We start from the raw sequence: 17,545 nt of genomic DNA on the forward strand, positions 1-17,545 counted from the left end.
GTTCGGCAGCTTCATGGAGAAGCGCTTCCGGGGAACTGTGCCAAGGGTGTGGCAGCAGGGAGGGCGCACGTGGGGCTGAGGTGACAACAATAGCCTGGCTGCCACGGTGAGGGAGGAGGAGCCAAGCACGCATTTTATAGGAATGATTTCCACATCTGGGCTCAAAATAAGTCTTAAGTGTTCATTTTGGGAGGTTTATTTTTTTTTTATGTTTTTTATTTAGTTTTGAGAGACAGAGAGAGACAGTGCGAGCAGGGGAGGGTCAGAGAGAGAGGGAGACACAGAATCTGAGGCAAGGTCCAGGCTCTGAGCTGTCAGCACAGAGCCCAACACGGGGCTCGAACCCATAAACTGTGAGATCTTGACGTGAGCCGAAGTCAGACGCTTAACCAACTGAGCCACGCAGGCGTCCCTATTTGGGGAGCTTTAGATAAATATGCCATCTCCTGTCAGCTTTTGCTGTCTGAGAGTCACCTTTGCTCTCCAGCCTGGCCAAGAGGAATAGAGTACATTTGGTTAGGTGCTCTAAAACACTTGAATTATTCATATAATTCTCACATTAGACAGATGAGGAAACTGAAGCAGAGACGTGAAGGATTTATCCTGGCCCGAAGGCAACCGAGGTGGGACTGCTTGGCAACCACTCAAAACCTGTCAGAGCATTTCCTTTGCCTTGTGTGAGGAAGTGTAGGAGGGCTCATCATCCTGCATGTGAAGCCCTGGGTTGTGTCTGAAAGTGTTGCCATGTCCTCGGTTGTTAATCCCCGGGGGCTGGCTTCCACATGTGTGAGTCTTTCTCCTGTAGACTTGACTGAGGTCCATAGGCTGAATGGGATGAGAGGTTCCCACTGCAGCTCCGTGGCCGTCAGGGGGGTAGATGGCGCCAGGGGGGTGGGGGAGGCCCCGAGCAGCGCTGACGGGAACCGGCTGGTTTGGGCCCTACAGAAACATGCAGTAGATCTACCCTGTTTGCTAAGCAGATAATACGAAGAAGGAATCCAGAGCAAGCTGGCCAGCCTGATTCTTTTCTGTCTTGCAGAGAATGACCAAATGATAAGAGAGAAAAGAATTTTAAAAATCCTAACTTTTTGCAATATTCGGCTCATGCCACTCGTCTCTAAATACCAGTAGGCTAAATCCCGTGGAACAGGCTTTGGAAGCAGTGATTTACTTCTGAAAAATTCGTGTTAGTGACAAATCTCTGAGATAACTAGGGACTTTGGGCTGTGAGGGCAGCGGGGCAAAGGGGACTAAAGCCTGGTAACTAGAAATTATTTTATGTTCATCCATCTTGTTTCTGAAATTCCACATACGAGTGAATCATAGGATATTTGTCTTTCTCTGACTGACTTATTGAGAAACACAACAGATGAGTATAGATAAAGGAAGGAAAAACAAGATGAAAACAGAGGGAGGCAAACCATAAGAGACTCTTAACTACAGAGCACAAACTGGGGGCTGCGGGCATGGGGGGATGGGCTCTTTGCATGATGGGCACGAGCGAGGGTGCTTGCTGGGATGAGCACTGGGTGTTCTATGCAAGTGACAGGTCACCAAATTCTCCTGAAACCGTGATTACACTGTACGTAAAGTACCTTGGATTTACATTTTTAAAAATTATTTTAAAAGCCCTTATAGACAACTGTCTTTGCTGATGCCTGTAGATAACAATGTTGATTTTTTGAGAGAGAGAGTGAGCTGGGGAGGGGCAGAGAGAGAGGGAGACACAGAATCTGAAGCAGGCTCCAGGCTCTGAGCTGTCAGCACAGAGCCCAACACAGGGCTCGAACCCACAGAATGTGAGATCATGACCTGGGCCAAAGTCAGACGCTTAACTCACTGAGCCTCCCAGGCGCCCCAGATTTCTGTACTTTTTTACAACTTATTTTATCTTGGAGGGGTTGAGAAACACATAGGCATGGAGGCAAGTGATGTATATGGGATTATATGTATTACATGTTCCCACTATTTTGATCCTAACGCTGACTTCCACAAATAACTTTTTTTTTATGTATTTAAGCATTGGTGAAAAAAGATAAAACAAAAATAAATGTCTTATGTACATTCTTTTGGTATGGAGGCCAAATGTGTTAAAGTAACACTTTAATTATAACTTTACTCAATAGTTAACCTAATTGGTTAGTCATTTTTAGGGTTAGTGTGTGTGCTAGTAAAAGAACAAATAGGTTGTGAATTCTTCTGCATTTTTATTTATTGTAATTTTTAAAGTTATAAACTCTTGGTTGATAAAACCTTCTGAGATTTTTTTTGGTGCATTTTTTAAGAATTCAGGATATAGAGCAATATCATATAATTCTGTAATCTCAGACTCCTAAGTCACTGACACGTATAACTTTATATGTGAGGCTAGCAAACAACTTCTTTATCACCATCAGCATCGCTATGCTCATCAAAAAGTATCTGAGTCACTTATGTGGAATGTTACCATGTCTTCTTTACAAAGTAGTCAGCAAATATCTTACCTCTAGGGGTTTGCAGTCTAAGATAGAAATACTGAAACAGACTTTCAGGTCATCCAGACAGCTGGGCACATTGAACAGCCATGTGCAATACTCTCGTAGGAGCGCGTATAAAACATTGCATGATTCTAAGTTGGACCAAGGAAAATAATTATGAATTATGCGTTTTGTACCATTGCAGAAAGGGCAGTAAAACTTTAAAAGCATGTTAGAAGATACTGCCCAAAGGCTGTACCCATATACGATGTATAAGGATCTTCTCACATGGCCAGAAGCAATAATTGTCATGGCTCTTTGTTTTGCTTGTTCTTACGAATATTAAACTTCCAGATAAGCACTGGACAGACTTTGGACGTAGAAATAAAAAAAGGTGACATTGAGAGTACAGTTATGGGAGAAAGGAGAGCCCTCTACCCACCAAAACACTTCCTCTGCCCGAGGCCACCTAATGTTCTTTAGTCTGAGGCTTTGTTTTCTATTGGTTGAAAAATATCAGCACAAGAAATAGCTGAGTGGCTAAAGAGAGCGGTATTTGTATCCTGGCAGTTGGAACAGTATATCATAACTTATTGTGGGGGTTTGAACAAAATAGTTTTTTGAGCTTTTGTTTATTTTCCAATCACTAGTGTATAAAACCTTCTAACACCTGTTAGATATCGAGGGTAAAAAAAACCTCGTTTATTTACATTTGAATTTCTCGAAGTACATTAGTCAGAGGGTATTTGATATTTGAAACCGCAATTAAGCATTTCACAAACAACTCCAAGAGTTTACTTATTAAAAGCTTACGACTTTGTTAGTATAAGAACTGTGCTTTGAGGGGCACCTGGGTGGCTCATTGGTTACACATCTGATCCTTGACCTCAGGGTGGTGAGTTCAAGTCCCACATTCAGCTCCGTATTGGATGTGAAACCTACTTAAAAAAGAGTTATACTTTGAAATAAGTCATGTTCATCATCTTATCTTACCATAAATCTTAAAACTGTTGTCTCCAGGGAAAATAGTTACTCTATGATTACCACATTGTCTGGCTGATTTTGCACAGTTAACTTTTTGGCCCACTTTGCTCTCATCCATAGCTTTTGATAAAGCAGTTTGCTATAAAAATGTAGTATAAGTTAATTGTATCAAAGCATTTTGCTCAAGATAGGCCCTCTGGCCCTGGAAAGGTATTAACTGTGGTTGTTTAACTATTTGTGGGATAATTCTATTACTGGCAATTTCTCTATATCTTCTTTTGTTTTATTTTATTTTATTTTATTTTATTTTTAAGTTTATTTGAGAGAGAATGATAAAGAGGGAGGGGGAGAGAGAAAGAGAGAGAGAGAGAGAATGTGTGTGTGTGTGTGTGTGTGAGAGAGAGAGAGAGAGAGAGAGAGAGAGCGAGCGAGCGAGCGAGCAAGCAGAGGAGGAGCAGAGAGAGAATTCCAAGCAGGCTCCATGCTGTCAGCACAGAGCCCAATGTAGGGCTCAAATTCACGAACCATGAGATCATGACCTGAACCAAAGTCAGACGCTTAATTGACTGAGCCACCCAGGCACCGAGCCACCCAGGCATGCTGCCTTTGATTTATTTATTTTATTTACTTAAAAAAATTTTTTTTTTACATTTATTTATTTTTGAGAGACAGAGTGAGACAGAGCATGAGCTGGGGAGGGGCAGAGAGAGAAGGAGACACAGAATCGGAAGCAAGCTCCAGGCTTCGAACTGTCAGCAAAGAACCCGACGCAGGACTCGAACCCACAAACCGTGAGATTGTGACCTGAGCCAAAGTTGGATGCTCAGTCAACTGAGCCACCCAGGTGCCCCATCCTTTGATTTAAACCACAGTTGTACCAGCATGGTAGTGCACGCGTCACATGTTATTACTGCATACTTGAATTATGGTTAGGCCATCTGAGGAACTAAATTTTTATCTACTTCTAATTAATATAAATTTAAAAATTGATAACCAGTTCAATTACTGGAAGTAGTTTAAGCATGACTGAAACAACTTGAGTATGTGTATCTACTTTTTCAGCTGTAAACTTTTTGAAGTCTAAATACAGATTGAGTATTTCTAGTGAAAATTTAGTAGTTGAACTGAGATGTATCATAAGTCCAAAATATGCACTAGAGTTCCAAGACTCGATATGAAAAAAAATAATGTGAAATATCTTAAAATTTTAGAATACTGATCACATGTTCAAATTATAATATTTTGGATATATTGGGTTAAATAATGTATTTTATTAAAATTAATGTTAGGTGCAACTGGGTGGCTCAGTCAGTTGAGCCTCAGACTTCGGCTCAAGTCATGATCTCACTGTTGTGGGTTCGAGCCCCGTGTCGGGCCCTGTGCTGACAGCTCAGAGCCTGGAGCCTGCTTCAGATTCTGTGTCTCCCTCTCTCTCTGCCCCTTCCCTGCTCATGCTGTCTCTGTCTCTCAAAAACTAAAATATTTAAAAAAGATTAATGTCACCTATTTCTTTTTGCTTTCTAAATGTGGCTACTAGGAAATTTTAAATTATATACATGGCTCGCATTCCTGTTGGACAGCGCTGGCTTAGAATTCATGCACCTCTGCTTTGAGGTCATTAAAAGGCAATCTAGCGGTAGTGCTGTAGCCTTAAGAAATCATACGTAATATTCATGTTTTTTAATCAGTGTAACTAAACTGTGGTATGCAGTAAGTTAGGAATTTGGATCTAAAACTCCCACTTGGGGAGAAGTAAATGATGATTCAACTTTGAGCACCACTTACTTGATGGAAAGACCACAGTGTACTTTATAAAGGGAACGGCCAGACTGCGGGTCTCCCACATGGTAAGACATGGTGGCCGAGACGTAAAACCTGCAGAACAAGATTGCAGTGTGTATTAGGTTGACCTATATGCAATTGCCTATATTCAATTGGTTTTGACTTAACAAAAACAGCAGTTTCATGTGGCTTAACCCCAAAATATCAAGAACCTGAAAAAATGTGGACACTCCTCCCCTCAGTAATTGTACCCCTGGGCCACTACCACAAGTAAATACATACATGAATGCACATACCTATGCATGACTGTGTGTTTGTATTCCCTGTGTGATTCTAGATGTACGTATGACCGGGGAAGCCAGCCTGCTAGATGCCCCTCAGAGGTCCCGTGTCCTGGTGTTCACACCCTTGTATAGTCCTCTCCCACACCACACCGGGATTGGTCTGTGTGACCACTGCAATATGGCGCCAGTGATGGTAGGTTACGTCTGAGAATAGCCGACCAGCTGTAAGAGATCTCCTGTCCGGGCTCTCTCTCCCTTTCTGTATCCCACTCCTTGTTCTGGGAAAGCCAGCGGCTAGGACACGGAGACACTCGGGCAGCCCGGGGAAAGGCCCACGTAGTGAGGGGCCGAGTCTCCGACAACCAGCTAGAGGCTGGGGCTTCCCAACAGCCACACTCAGCTGAGTGAGCTTGGAAGCGGATCCTCCCCCTGTCGTGCCCTCAGATGACCGTGACCCCAGCTGACAGAGTGGCGGCGACTTCCTGAGTAACTCGGAGCCATAACCACTCAGCGAGGCTGCTTCTGGATTCCTGACCCACAGAGAATGGACATAATAGATGATGATGTTGGGACCTGTTGAGTTTGGGTCATTTGTTACATAGCAATCGATAACCAATACATAATCGTAATGCACAGAGGGCTCCACCGCACAGTACTTTATAATGGCCCAAACCCAAACCCCAAACAAATGTCCTAAAGTGGGGGGATGGTTAAGTAAATGACGGCATGTATTTCCTCAGTGGGACATTACATAATTACTAGAAATGCTGGGCTGCGTCGATCCTCGGGAATAAAAGTGGGCAGTGGGCGTCCAGGGGCAGCTTCTGGGAACCACTCAGAGGGAAAACCCCACCAAGAGCTGCGGACCAGGGGCCACTTTCATGAAGGCACCCAGGAAACCTACTCAGCCTGAGCTCCCTGAAGGCAGGCGCTTACCTAAAACCGGGCTGGAGCAAAGAAAGGAGGCCAGTGAAGTCTGGATGATATGCACACGTTCCATGTCCGTTTTCTCTCTGTGAAGCCGACTGCAAAATTGTAGGCAGGGTAACGACAACCAGCTGGGAAACCAGTGAATCCATTTCCATGTACACAAAAAGTATATTTTGTGCAAGATCGAGTACAAGTAATTTATTATCAGCTTCTTCATGGATAGAGCACTACAAACCCTCTCTGTAGTTTTTGCCTTCTTCTACTCAGCTTAGTCTTAGCTGTGAAGTAGTTACAAGTCAAACGCTAAAAATGGCCAGAACGGGGGTTTTAGAAATTGCTTTAACTCTTCCGTTACCTATTAACTTCTAAGGCCATCCCCAAGTCTTTCTTGTTTCCCACGTTCTCTTTCTCTGGTCTCCGCTCCTTTTCCTTACTGTATTTTGAAGCTGCTGGTTACACGTGAGCCCTGGGTGCTGTCCTTCCCAGCTGATTGTAATTTCTTACCACGGCACCATTAAGTCCAGATCAATGGCTTATTTGACTCACTTGACTTTTTAAAGGAGCCCGAATTATTTAACCTTCAAAGCATATGTATGTGTGGTAACCCTTCGTCTCTCAAACACTCAACCATGTGTACAGTTTAGACCAATGGCTCTGATGCTTGGAGATACGTGGCGTGGAAATAATGAGAGTAGGAAAAATATCATCGGTGCGGTGGGGCAGATCAATAAAAATCACATATTAGACTTTTTCATAATAATATGCAAATTCCCTCTGCATTTTTCTCTCACTCCAGCCTGCAACTGGAGATGTCTGTCTCTCAGCTCAGAATCCTAGTTATCATGGGGCATCTGGGGGGCTCAGTTGGTTAAGTGTCCGACTTCGGCTCAGGTCATGATCTCACGGCTCACCGGTTCAAGCCCTGCTTTGGGCTCTGTGCTGGCAGCTCAGAGCCTGGGCCTGCTTCGGATTGTGTGTCTTCCTCCCTCTCTGGTCCCTTCCCTGCTTGTGCTCTCTCTCTGTCTCTCAAAAGTGAATAAACACTAAAGTTTTTTTCTTAGAATCATAGTTATCATGAGCCTTGTTACCTATGGAGGGATGTTCTCTCTTTCATATGCGCTGATGAAGAATAAAGCCGGCCTCCATGATCCCCCCTCCTGTCCACGTCCTTGTGTGGTCTCCGCCCACAGTTTGCCAGTGAGCTGTAGCAGAAGGGATGGTTAGATCATGGAAGGCTCCAGTCTTTGTCCTGGGTTCTCTCTTTTGGATCATTCACTCTGGGAGAGGCCTCCTCATAAGCAGCCTATGGAAGGCCCCAGAAATGGGGAGGGACTGATGAAGGCTTCTTCTACCCTGCCCACGAGTGTGCTTAGGAGCAGGTCCCCGAGCCCCAGCCAGCCCCTGGTAACAGCAGCCCTGGCCGACATCTTGAATGCAGCCTCGTGCACGGCCCGGCCGGTGCCACCCGGCGAAGCCACTCCCAGATTCCTGACCTGCAGAAACTATGACCCAGTGACCGTTTCCTGCTGTAAGCGGCTAAGCTGGTGTGATTTGCTACATAGCAGTAGATAACTAAATAAGCAGCGAATCAGCCAGGTTAGACCAAAAAAGGACACATTTTTCTGCTCTGGAAGGGACATTCCTAAAATCATACCGGAGTATCGGCATGGTAGATAACCAGCTTTGGCAATTGCAACACCATGTTTGCTTTTACTATAATTTTACCAAGTCATGAAAAACTTGATTGAATGGGGTGACCGATTATTGTTACATAAGATTAACATAAGCGGTAGCCACATGTTAAATGTATTTTTTTTAATGTTTTTAATTGATTTTTGAGAGACAGAGAGAGACAGTGTGAGCAGGGGAGGGTCAGATAGAGGGGGAGACACAGAATCTGCAGCAGGCTCCAGGCTCTGAGCTGTCAGCACAGAGTCTGATGTGGGGCTCAAACGCACGAACCGTGAGATCTGACCTGAGCCAAAGCCGGACGCTCAACCAACTGAGCCACCCAGGCGCCCCGTTAAATATATTTTTAACCTGCTTTATTTCCAAAAAGGTTCTGAAGTGATAGCAATGGATTTTAGAGCCAGATGCAAAACCCATCCTGTCTTTAAATGGATAAACAGGGCTGCTTAAGTGCAAAGAAATGATGACTCATGACTTTCTTTCACTTTTTAATGAAACAAAATATAACTTTTTGTAGGGCTTAGAAACAGGGAGTTAAGAGTAGTGTTTGAAAAGTAATTTAAAAAGCAATAAAGTTAAAAGAAATTAGAGTTCCTGAGGTGTTTGATTTGCCTAATTATTTCTGAATTAGTGTGCTAAATAAATACATGTATTTTTTCCTTCTGGAGTGCGTCTACATTTTGAGTCCTTTTTATGAGTTCGTGGGATAGAGCACTTCGTATTGCTCAAAGTCTTCTCTCCTCCATCTTCATTAAGAGCAGAAAATTGGTTAAGTATCATATTATATATTTAGATTAATTCTTTTTCTGCAGGCCAATGTTTAGGATTCCATCAATTTCTTGGAAATTGTCTCTGAAATTTTCATTTCATTTCATTTCATTTCTAGTGTTTCTTTTAGGACTCCAAGATAGGACTTCAAGAATCAGAGGTAGAACGAACACTCCCTTTCCGCACCCGGGAAGTGCCCCACGGGTCATTTTAGAGGGGGTGACGTTGAAGCCCAGGGCTGTGGAGCGGTGGTTGTGGGCTGGAGCGGGCCCACGGATGCACGGGTTTTACTTGGCCTGCATAGTCTCACAGAGTGTTCTTTAAAAAAAAAGAAAATGCTAGCACAGGCGGTTTCACAGTAACAATCAGATTTCTGGCTTCTCTTTGAAACTCCTAAGATCTGACAACAGGAGGCCTATTCCCTGCATGGCCCCCGCCCCAGGGCTGAGGCTGAGGAATCCGCTGCTTGTGGCTGGTGCCCACCCTTCCACGCTCCTCCTGCTTCCCCACTTGGCGTTTTTCTTACCCCTCTGATTTCATTTCATTTCTTTTCTTTTACTTTATTTTAATTTTTTTAATGTTTATTTATTTTTGAGAGAGACAGACAGACTGCAAGTGGGGGAGGGGCAGAGAGAGAGGGAGACACAGAATCCGAAGCAGGCTCCAGGCTCCGAGCTGTCAGCACGGCTGGCGCCAGCTCGAACCCACAACCGTAAGGTCATGACCTGAGCCAAAGTCAGTCGCTGAACTGGCTGAGCCACCCTGGCGCCCCTGACATCATTTACTTTAGTTATGTGCCTGGGCCCTGCGGACACTGGAGTTTACCACTCCAGATCCAAACCACCGGCTGCCATAATTGAGAGGAGGGGTTGAGGCCACTGTGAGCGCTTCTCCCGATTTCCCTATCTGACCCCTGACAGCCACACCTGTTACATGTACCGACAGGAATTCCTGTTCTCTTCTGGCCACCATAAAGCCATTTCTGGTATTCAGCCAGCTCAAGATAGTACTAATTTTATGAACGGTGTCATCCTTAAAAGGCCTCCCTTTATGCTGTGTCGCTTTTTGTTTTAAAATTAAAGTGTACCAATAAGCTTTTTTGATTTTTATAAATTAAAGATTCTGGTCCAGGGGCGCCTGGGTGGCTGTCGGTGAAGCGTCCAACTTCAGCTCAGGTCATGATCTTGAGGTTCATGAGTTCAAGCCCCACGTCGGGCTCTGTGCTGACAGCTCAGAGCCTGGAGCCTGCTTCGGATTCTGTGTCTCCCTCTCTCTCTCTGACCCTCCCCTGCTCACACTGCCTCTGTCTCTCAAAAATAAATTTAAAAAAACATTAAAAACATTAAAAAATATATTTAAAAAGGAAAAAACAATTTTGATTCATTTAAGTTGTTAACACTTCACAGCTGTCAGTGAGAGAGACTTCAAGTTCAGCCTTTATTTTGTTAGGAAAAAGAAAAACAAAACCCAGGACAAAAACCCAGATCCTAAGAACAGCACAGAATAAAATTCTTAAGAAAACACAACGGTGAGAAGCAAAGAGTTCTCACCCAAAATTTTCATGTTATTAATATTCAGTGAATTGTATGCACATAAGCCATATAGACGTTACTAGAAAGGATCAGGAGGGGCGCCTGAGGGGCCTAGTTGGCTAAGCCTCTGACTCTTGTTTCGGTGAACTCTGCGTCAGGCTCCACGCGCCTGCGTGGGTCACGCTTCACACTCTGCCTCTCTCAGTTTTTCCATGATTTTTTTTTAGAGTTTATTTATTTACCTTTTGAGAGAGACAGAGAACATTCATAAGTAGGGGAAGGGCAATGAGAGAGAGAGAGGGAGAGAGAGAATCCCAAGCAGGCTCCACACTGTCAGAGGAGCCTGACACGGGGCTCGATCCCACTAACTGTGAGATCATGATCTGAGCCAAAACCAAGAGTTAGATGCTTACCCAACTGAGCCACACAGGTGCCCCTCTGCATTTTTCTTTGTTTAACTACTAATAATCTTTCTTGTTATTGAACAGTAATGATTATGGCAAATTGCCCAATAGACGATTTCTTTTTTAAAAACTAATTTTTGAAGATTTAGTTAAAATTTAAAATAAGGCTACTCTCAGGTACTAAGGTAAATGTCTTGGCTCATTGCTTTCCTCCGGTCAAACCTTTAATGAGCACCTGAGTCTATCTGTATCGATCTTTGATTTTGTAAGTAGGGTAATTAATTGAACCAAAACTCATTTTCAAATTAGAGTTAAAAATGAACTCCATGACATTTCTCCTTTGGGAAGTAATTTTTAAACGTACCAGAATTCGCTGTGCTTTTGTTACAGAGGCTTTTTTCAGGGTAGAAAAGCACAGGACAAAAGAAACAGGGAGAAGGAAGAAACGGATGTGCCTGACCCCCTGCCGTGTCCATTTTCCACAGCCTTGACTCTTCGCTCTGTACTTGCAGGGGTGTGTCTGTGCCTTCGCCCTGAGCGAACCTGGCTAGAACAGAACGGTGGTTTACTCTCTTCTGCTTCCCCAAGATCCAGCCACGTTCCTCTTACTCACTGAGTGCTTAATGAACACCTGATGACCAGGGGAAGAGAGGAAAATATGTACATTCACTGAGCACCAGACAGGATGGGATTATGCCAGGCTGTTTTTGACCCTACGCTACAGAATATCAAGTACAAATGGCTTAACCAATAAGGACAGCTTTTATTTGACGTGACACACAGGTTCAGAGTCAGGCAGTTCCAAGGGTGGTTATGCAGCTGAACAGTGTCACAGAGGACCCAGATGTTTTTCATTTTTATACTCAGCCATCCTCAGACTATTGGTGATTTCTTCCGTGATCGTTGCAAGATGGACGTAGGAGTTCCAGATGTCACTTGACCACGTCCAGCGAAGAGTTGGTGTTTCCTCCTTGTGTGTATCTATTTATGACAGAGGAAAACCTTTCACCAGTGCTTCTAGTTCACTTCTACTCTTTGCCCTAGCTGACAAAGGCTACTGGGTAGACCCCAACAGTGACTGGCGCAGAAATGCCAGAGACAGCAATAGTAGGGAAAGGAGAAAGATATGCATTGGGAAAAAGAGCAGTGACGGAGACAGGATGAAACAGTCCGCAGTGTCTGGAATACAGTATAGTGTGTGTTCTCTAGGCCTACTGGACTTTTTGAAATGTTTACTTATTTGAGAGAGGTAGACAGAGAGTGAACAGGGGAGGGGCAGAGAAAGAGAGGCAGAGAGAGGGTCCTAAGCTGGCTTCATGCTGCCGACGCAGAGCCTGAAGTGGGGCTCGAACTCATGAACTGACTGAACCACCCCGGAGCCCCTCGGACGACTGTATTCTTTCCTGTATATGCACTGCCTTATCCCTTGTATATGTATGAAGGTGGTAGAATGAGATCATTCACAGATAACAATGCCTTTCTGATGCCAATTTTTATAGAACTATATACATCTGGAGATGTGACGTACATGAAATCTCAAGTATACGATTGGTCAGCCCCATCATGTTCTGGGAAGCTTATTACCTTCCCAGGGAACCTTTCTCCAGTGCCGTCCCTAGCCTTCCTGATGTTTAACATCACTACAATGCACAGAATAGAGAACAGCTTTCAGGGGCGCCTGGGTGGCTCGGTCGGTTAAGCTCTGACTTCGCTTCGGGTCATGATCTCACGGTTGGTGTGTTTGAGCCCTGCGTGGGGTTGTCAGCTGTCAGCGCAGAGTTCACTTCAGATCTGTCCCCCATCTCTCTCAGCCCCTCCCCAATTCACGCCCTCTCTCTCTCTCTCTCAAAAATAAAAACCTAAAAAATAAAAAAGAAAATAGCGTTGGATGGAATTAGGTGACAAGTCAGAAGAACAGAGTTTTATTTTTAACATTATAGAGTTTTATTTATTATTATTATCAACATTTATTATTAACATCATAGAGTTCAGAAAAAGGAGGATATGGCACCCCAACAGTTATTCAAAAAAAGGATAAAATGCACGGGAATTACAAAGATAATAGATTTAAAAAAAACTTTAGTTTTTATTAATAGTTTACCACATATTCTTACGCTTAGAAAGTATAAATAAAAGTGAACATACACAAATAGATTAACTAATCCTTATATTCTCTTGAAATAAAACACACAGCCCGTTACAGATCTTCTTCAACCTACCACAGGGTTATGTGCGGCTAAATCCATCGTAAACTGAAAATATCCTGGGTTGAAAATACGTTTGACACACCTAACCTGCCGGACGTCACAGCTTAGCCTTGCCGACCTTAAACGTGCTCAGAACACTCTCATTAGCCTACGGTTGGACAAGATCATCAAACAAGAGACCCTTCTATAATGAAGCGCTGACAGTCTCCTGAAAGTGAACAACAGAAGGCCTGCGTGGGTGCGGATGGGCCTCGTGATGGGGCGGCTGCCAGGGAGCCGAGGCTCGTGGCCCCCCGCCCGGCATCGCGGGAGGGGCTCGAACCTGTGTGTGTATCGATGACCTGGGAAAAGATCCAAACTCAGAATTCAGAGTACGGTCTCTGCGGAATGTATATTGCTTTCGCACCATCATCAAGTTGAAAAATCTTAAGCCAAATGATCCTAAGTCAGGACTGTGTGCTCTTAAATACGTACGCACTCAGTTGATATTACTCTACAGCACCTAGATAACTTGGACTGAATCGCATTAAGGAACATATTACTAATTGACCAAATATGAAAATTCTATACATTAATTACATATAGTATCACACTTTATGTTTTCTTTCAATTTCCCTTGGGTGCTACAGATAACAGTAATCGCCTATTTTACCTGCTGTCGTCGTGGTCTTCAGGAAATTGCAGTAGAATCCCAGAGAAGATTCTGAGGAATCTGGTAAATGGGGAGGTTGATATTCCAGTCTGTTGCTGTTGTCTTTTTTTTTTTTTTAACCATCTTCCTCTTATCCGCCTCTTGTTCTTGGGATTGCATATTAACTTCCCATTGTATTTCATATTTCATGTTAGATTTTTAAAATTGAAACGTATTTGCTAATCAGTGTAGTGTTAATTTGTAGAAGCGTGTCAAGTGCACCAGAGTTGAATGAGTCTGGCACATAATAACTTTCCATTGATACTTGTTTGATGAAAGAATGAATGAATCGCTTATATAATATTGGAACTTCTAGGATGATTATAATAATTGAAGGAAAACAAATATTGGACACGACAACCTGTATTTTCTAACATGATTTCTTTTTAGGAAATGTGATATTATCAATCTTTTGAAAAGTCAAACACTGCTTTTTTTTAACTAAAGACTTCAAGTGATATGCTAAATAGATAGCTTAACTATTAAGACAAAAATTGCCGAGGCACTACAAATCTGGAAAAATGAGAACATAATTTGAAAGGAAGAGATTATAGAAATGGGTACACGGGATTCAGTAAGAGAGGCCACGAACACAGTGAGAGCAGAATCCGTAACTACATATGGTGTTTTATATGTCTCAAAAGAGAATTTTTTACATATATATTATATATTATATGGGTCTGCCTGCTTGTTTCCCACACTCTATAATTTAAAATGGGTTGTTTTTATAGCTGTTTTTCTTGGACACACAAGTAAATCAGCATGTATAGTCAAAAGGTTTTATTTCTGACGTGCGAAATGGGTAAGAGAAATAGACTCCTTTATGTAAACATTAACATTTCTCTATTAAAGTACGTTGTTCCGTGGCAGAGCTCCTTTTAAACGTACAACGAAAACGCATCTTTTAATTTTGAATAACTTAAAAAAATCTTTTAAAACTACCATAAGATGAAAGGAATTTAAAAATTGACATTATTGGCACAAGATTCATGTTAATGTTTACTCCTGTAAATAGCACAAAATACTGCCTAATTAGTGTGGTTGGTAAATTTTTGGTACTTTAATTTTCTCTGTTATTGTAAACCATGCATAAAATGCTTGCCTATTGAGAAGTGCAGAATTGTCAGAGCTTAAACAGCTGACATCTGCTTACTCTCTTAAAAAAAAAAAAAGAATAACAAGCGATTTCAGCCTAATCTACCTCAAATGTGTTCATGTAAATGGAGGTCCATCTATTGACCTGTATTCTTTTCAGCGCGGGATTGGTCCACATGGTTCATGAAACCGGCAAGGCTGATTTGAAATGCAGATGTGGACACAGTGAAGTACACCCTCCCCTTTTTTCTTTGCTGTATCTGTCAGGGTGAAAAATGGCTTGCACAAGGGTCAGTCACCCATCCTCACTTAATTACTTTTCTTGGACCCACAGAACTGTCACAAGCTGTGGTGGACGCGGGAGCAGTCCCTCTGTTAGTGCTCTGTATCCAGGAGCCAGAAATTGCTTTGAAAAGGATTGCGGCCTCGGCCCTCAGTGATATTTCAAAGCATTCTCCAGAGTTAGCGCAGACCGTGGTGGACGCGGGGGCGATCGCTCACTTAGCCCAGATGATCCTGAACCCGGACTCCAAATTAAAGGTATTTAAAAATACAGTTAACACACACACACACACACACACACACACAAATCAGGCTTCTGATTACTTAAGAAAATGGAAATGGGTGGAGCTTCATGTTATCCATGTACAAATAATTAGAAAATTATCATTGAAAACAGATATGGACATGTTATGTGTTTGGTCTTTAATATGTGGACCTTACACTGTAAGCGTTAGACCACAGACGTATCTGGTTAAAATATGTGCAATGCTGAAGACGGCAAGTAACATCAGTATGAACATTAATCCTTAACTAAGGAATTACACGATGATTGAATCTCAGGGCGGGCAGGGGCCGAAAGGCTTTCTAGCCCACCACTATTTTATGTAAGTTTCTGATGACAATCGCTGTATTTATCTTAGTCATGGTTTTTATGTTTGTTTGTTTCCTTCACTGTAGCAAGATTTATTTATGTCTTTTTTTATAGCTTTCTAAAATCCAGTTTTCAGTTAACAGTCACTAAATATACTTTCCTATTCTAGTAGTTACATTCCATAAGATTTAAAAATCTTAGCGTTAACTAAGTCGTGGAAAGTTCTTTGAAACGTTATCAGCATGATACCCAAAATAAGACGTTACTTCTGCTTGATCATTTTTGTACCGCATTATCGCCTGTGTCATAAATTAACAATGTAAGTATTAATTAAGAAATATCCAAAGGTTATGTCCTTCGATCATCTGCATAGATAAAGGGATGTAAAGAATCCGCAGAAGAACGAAGACGTTTAATCCGGAGATGAGGGAATGTAAGACATGGGGTATTTAGGGAGAAGACTAGGAATTGACGGTCTCAAGACTCCTGAATCTAAGGTGATGTTAGAAGTGTAGTTGGTTTTTTTTCCTTTTTGTCAAGGAATTTGAATGTAAGTCAGAGGGGAGCTCCGCAGCGAGCTCTGTGTCACGTTTTGTTTTATTTTGGGTCTCGCTCAACAGCGTCAGATCCTTTCAGCTCTGAGTCAGATCGCCAAGCACTCTGTGGACCTGGCGGAGATGGTGGTGGAGGCAGAGATTTTCCCAGTTGTCCTCACCTGCCTGAAGGACAAAGACGAATATGTGAAGAAAAATGCTTCGACTTTAATTAGAGAGATTGCAAAACATACACCGGAGGTAAAAATATATATACACATATACGTATATGTATATAAAATAAAAATTTTTAGGGTTTGAAATTACAAAGAATATGTCGTTTCTATGTAAAACCTCAATGTGTTTACAGGACCCGAGTGCCACATGGCCTGGTGAGGTGAGGGCTTCCCTTCCTCCGCCCTCTGGACCCTTGGGCCTGGGTGACTGTGTGGTGGGGGCCTGGTCTGTCCCCACCAGATGCCAGTAGTGCCCCCCATCATGACCCAAATGTCACCAGAGATTGCCAGCTGTTTCTCAGGGGACAAAAACGTGCCCCTGGGTGAGAACCACCAGGTTATATCAATCCGGTTTGAATCTGAAATCTCAGTTTTTAATAATTTCCTTCTCCCCGTTCCTAAATTGTGGGGGCCGTGGGCTTTTGTCCTCCGTGTCATTCTAGGTCAGCTGGGAGTAGTGAGGGGTGCCTCCAGGTCTGACGAGGCCACCTGGCCCCCTGCCTGCGTCACCCATATAACTGCTTGAGTTCTCCGGTGCGGAAGGAGCAGAGACAAGGAAGTCTGGATGGATTCTGAAGCTATGTCTTTTCCCACGTATATTTTGACTCATCAATTTCATTTCACTAAACTTTAAAGTCCTCATTCTTTATGTCACCTAACATCTTCATTTGGTCGAGATTTTTCAAGATTGAAGACTGGCAATCAGCCCGTCATCATTGCTAGCAAAGGCGGGGGTGTGGGGGGGGAATCATTAGGCTGGAATATTTCAGGTCTGACATTGTCTTTTAGCCTTTAGTGATTAATGTGCCCCTTGCTCGTGCATTGTGACTGCGGGTTTCAGTAGTGAGCTGGTTATGAACTAGCCCCAGGCTTAGGGTCTAGGTGAGGAGTTTTGACATCCATTAAAATAAGGATGAAAGTTGCGCTATGGATGCATGAAAAATGGAAACCACAGAGCGGCCCCTCACAGCGAGTCTCGAGGCCCATTTGAAACTGCCGGATTCTGCTTGTATGTTTCCTTAATGAGTATAATAATCTCCCTGAGCGTTTCAAATTTCACTAGCTGTTTTTAGGTTCTAC

At 43.0% G+C, this 17,545-nt stretch overlaps 1 protein-coding gene across 4 annotated transcripts in view; it reads left to right on the top strand.

Annotated features, from left to right (window-relative positions):
• Window positions 1-17,545, top strand: part of SPAG6 (sperm associated antigen 6) — a 64,416-nt gene that overhangs the window by 28,167 nt on the left and 18,704 nt on the right. For all 4 annotated transcript variants that reach the window (XM_029955794.1, XM_029955795.1, XM_029955797.1 and 1 more), the window contains 2 exons: window positions 15,157-15,362; window positions 16,317-16,490. In XM_029955794.1, coding sequence (XP_029811654.1) covers window positions 15,157-15,362; window positions 16,317-16,490 — 380 coding nt within the window. The remainder of the gene's footprint in view (window positions 1-15,156; window positions 15,363-16,316; window positions 16,491-17,545) is intronic.

The sequence above is a fragment of the Suricata suricatta genome, chromosome 10 (genome assembly GCF_006229205.1).
Source record: "Suricata suricatta isolate VVHF042 chromosome 10, meerkat_22Aug2017_6uvM2_HiC, whole genome shotgun sequence".
Lineage (NCBI taxonomy): Eukaryota > Metazoa > Chordata > Mammalia > Carnivora > Herpestidae > Suricata > Suricata suricatta.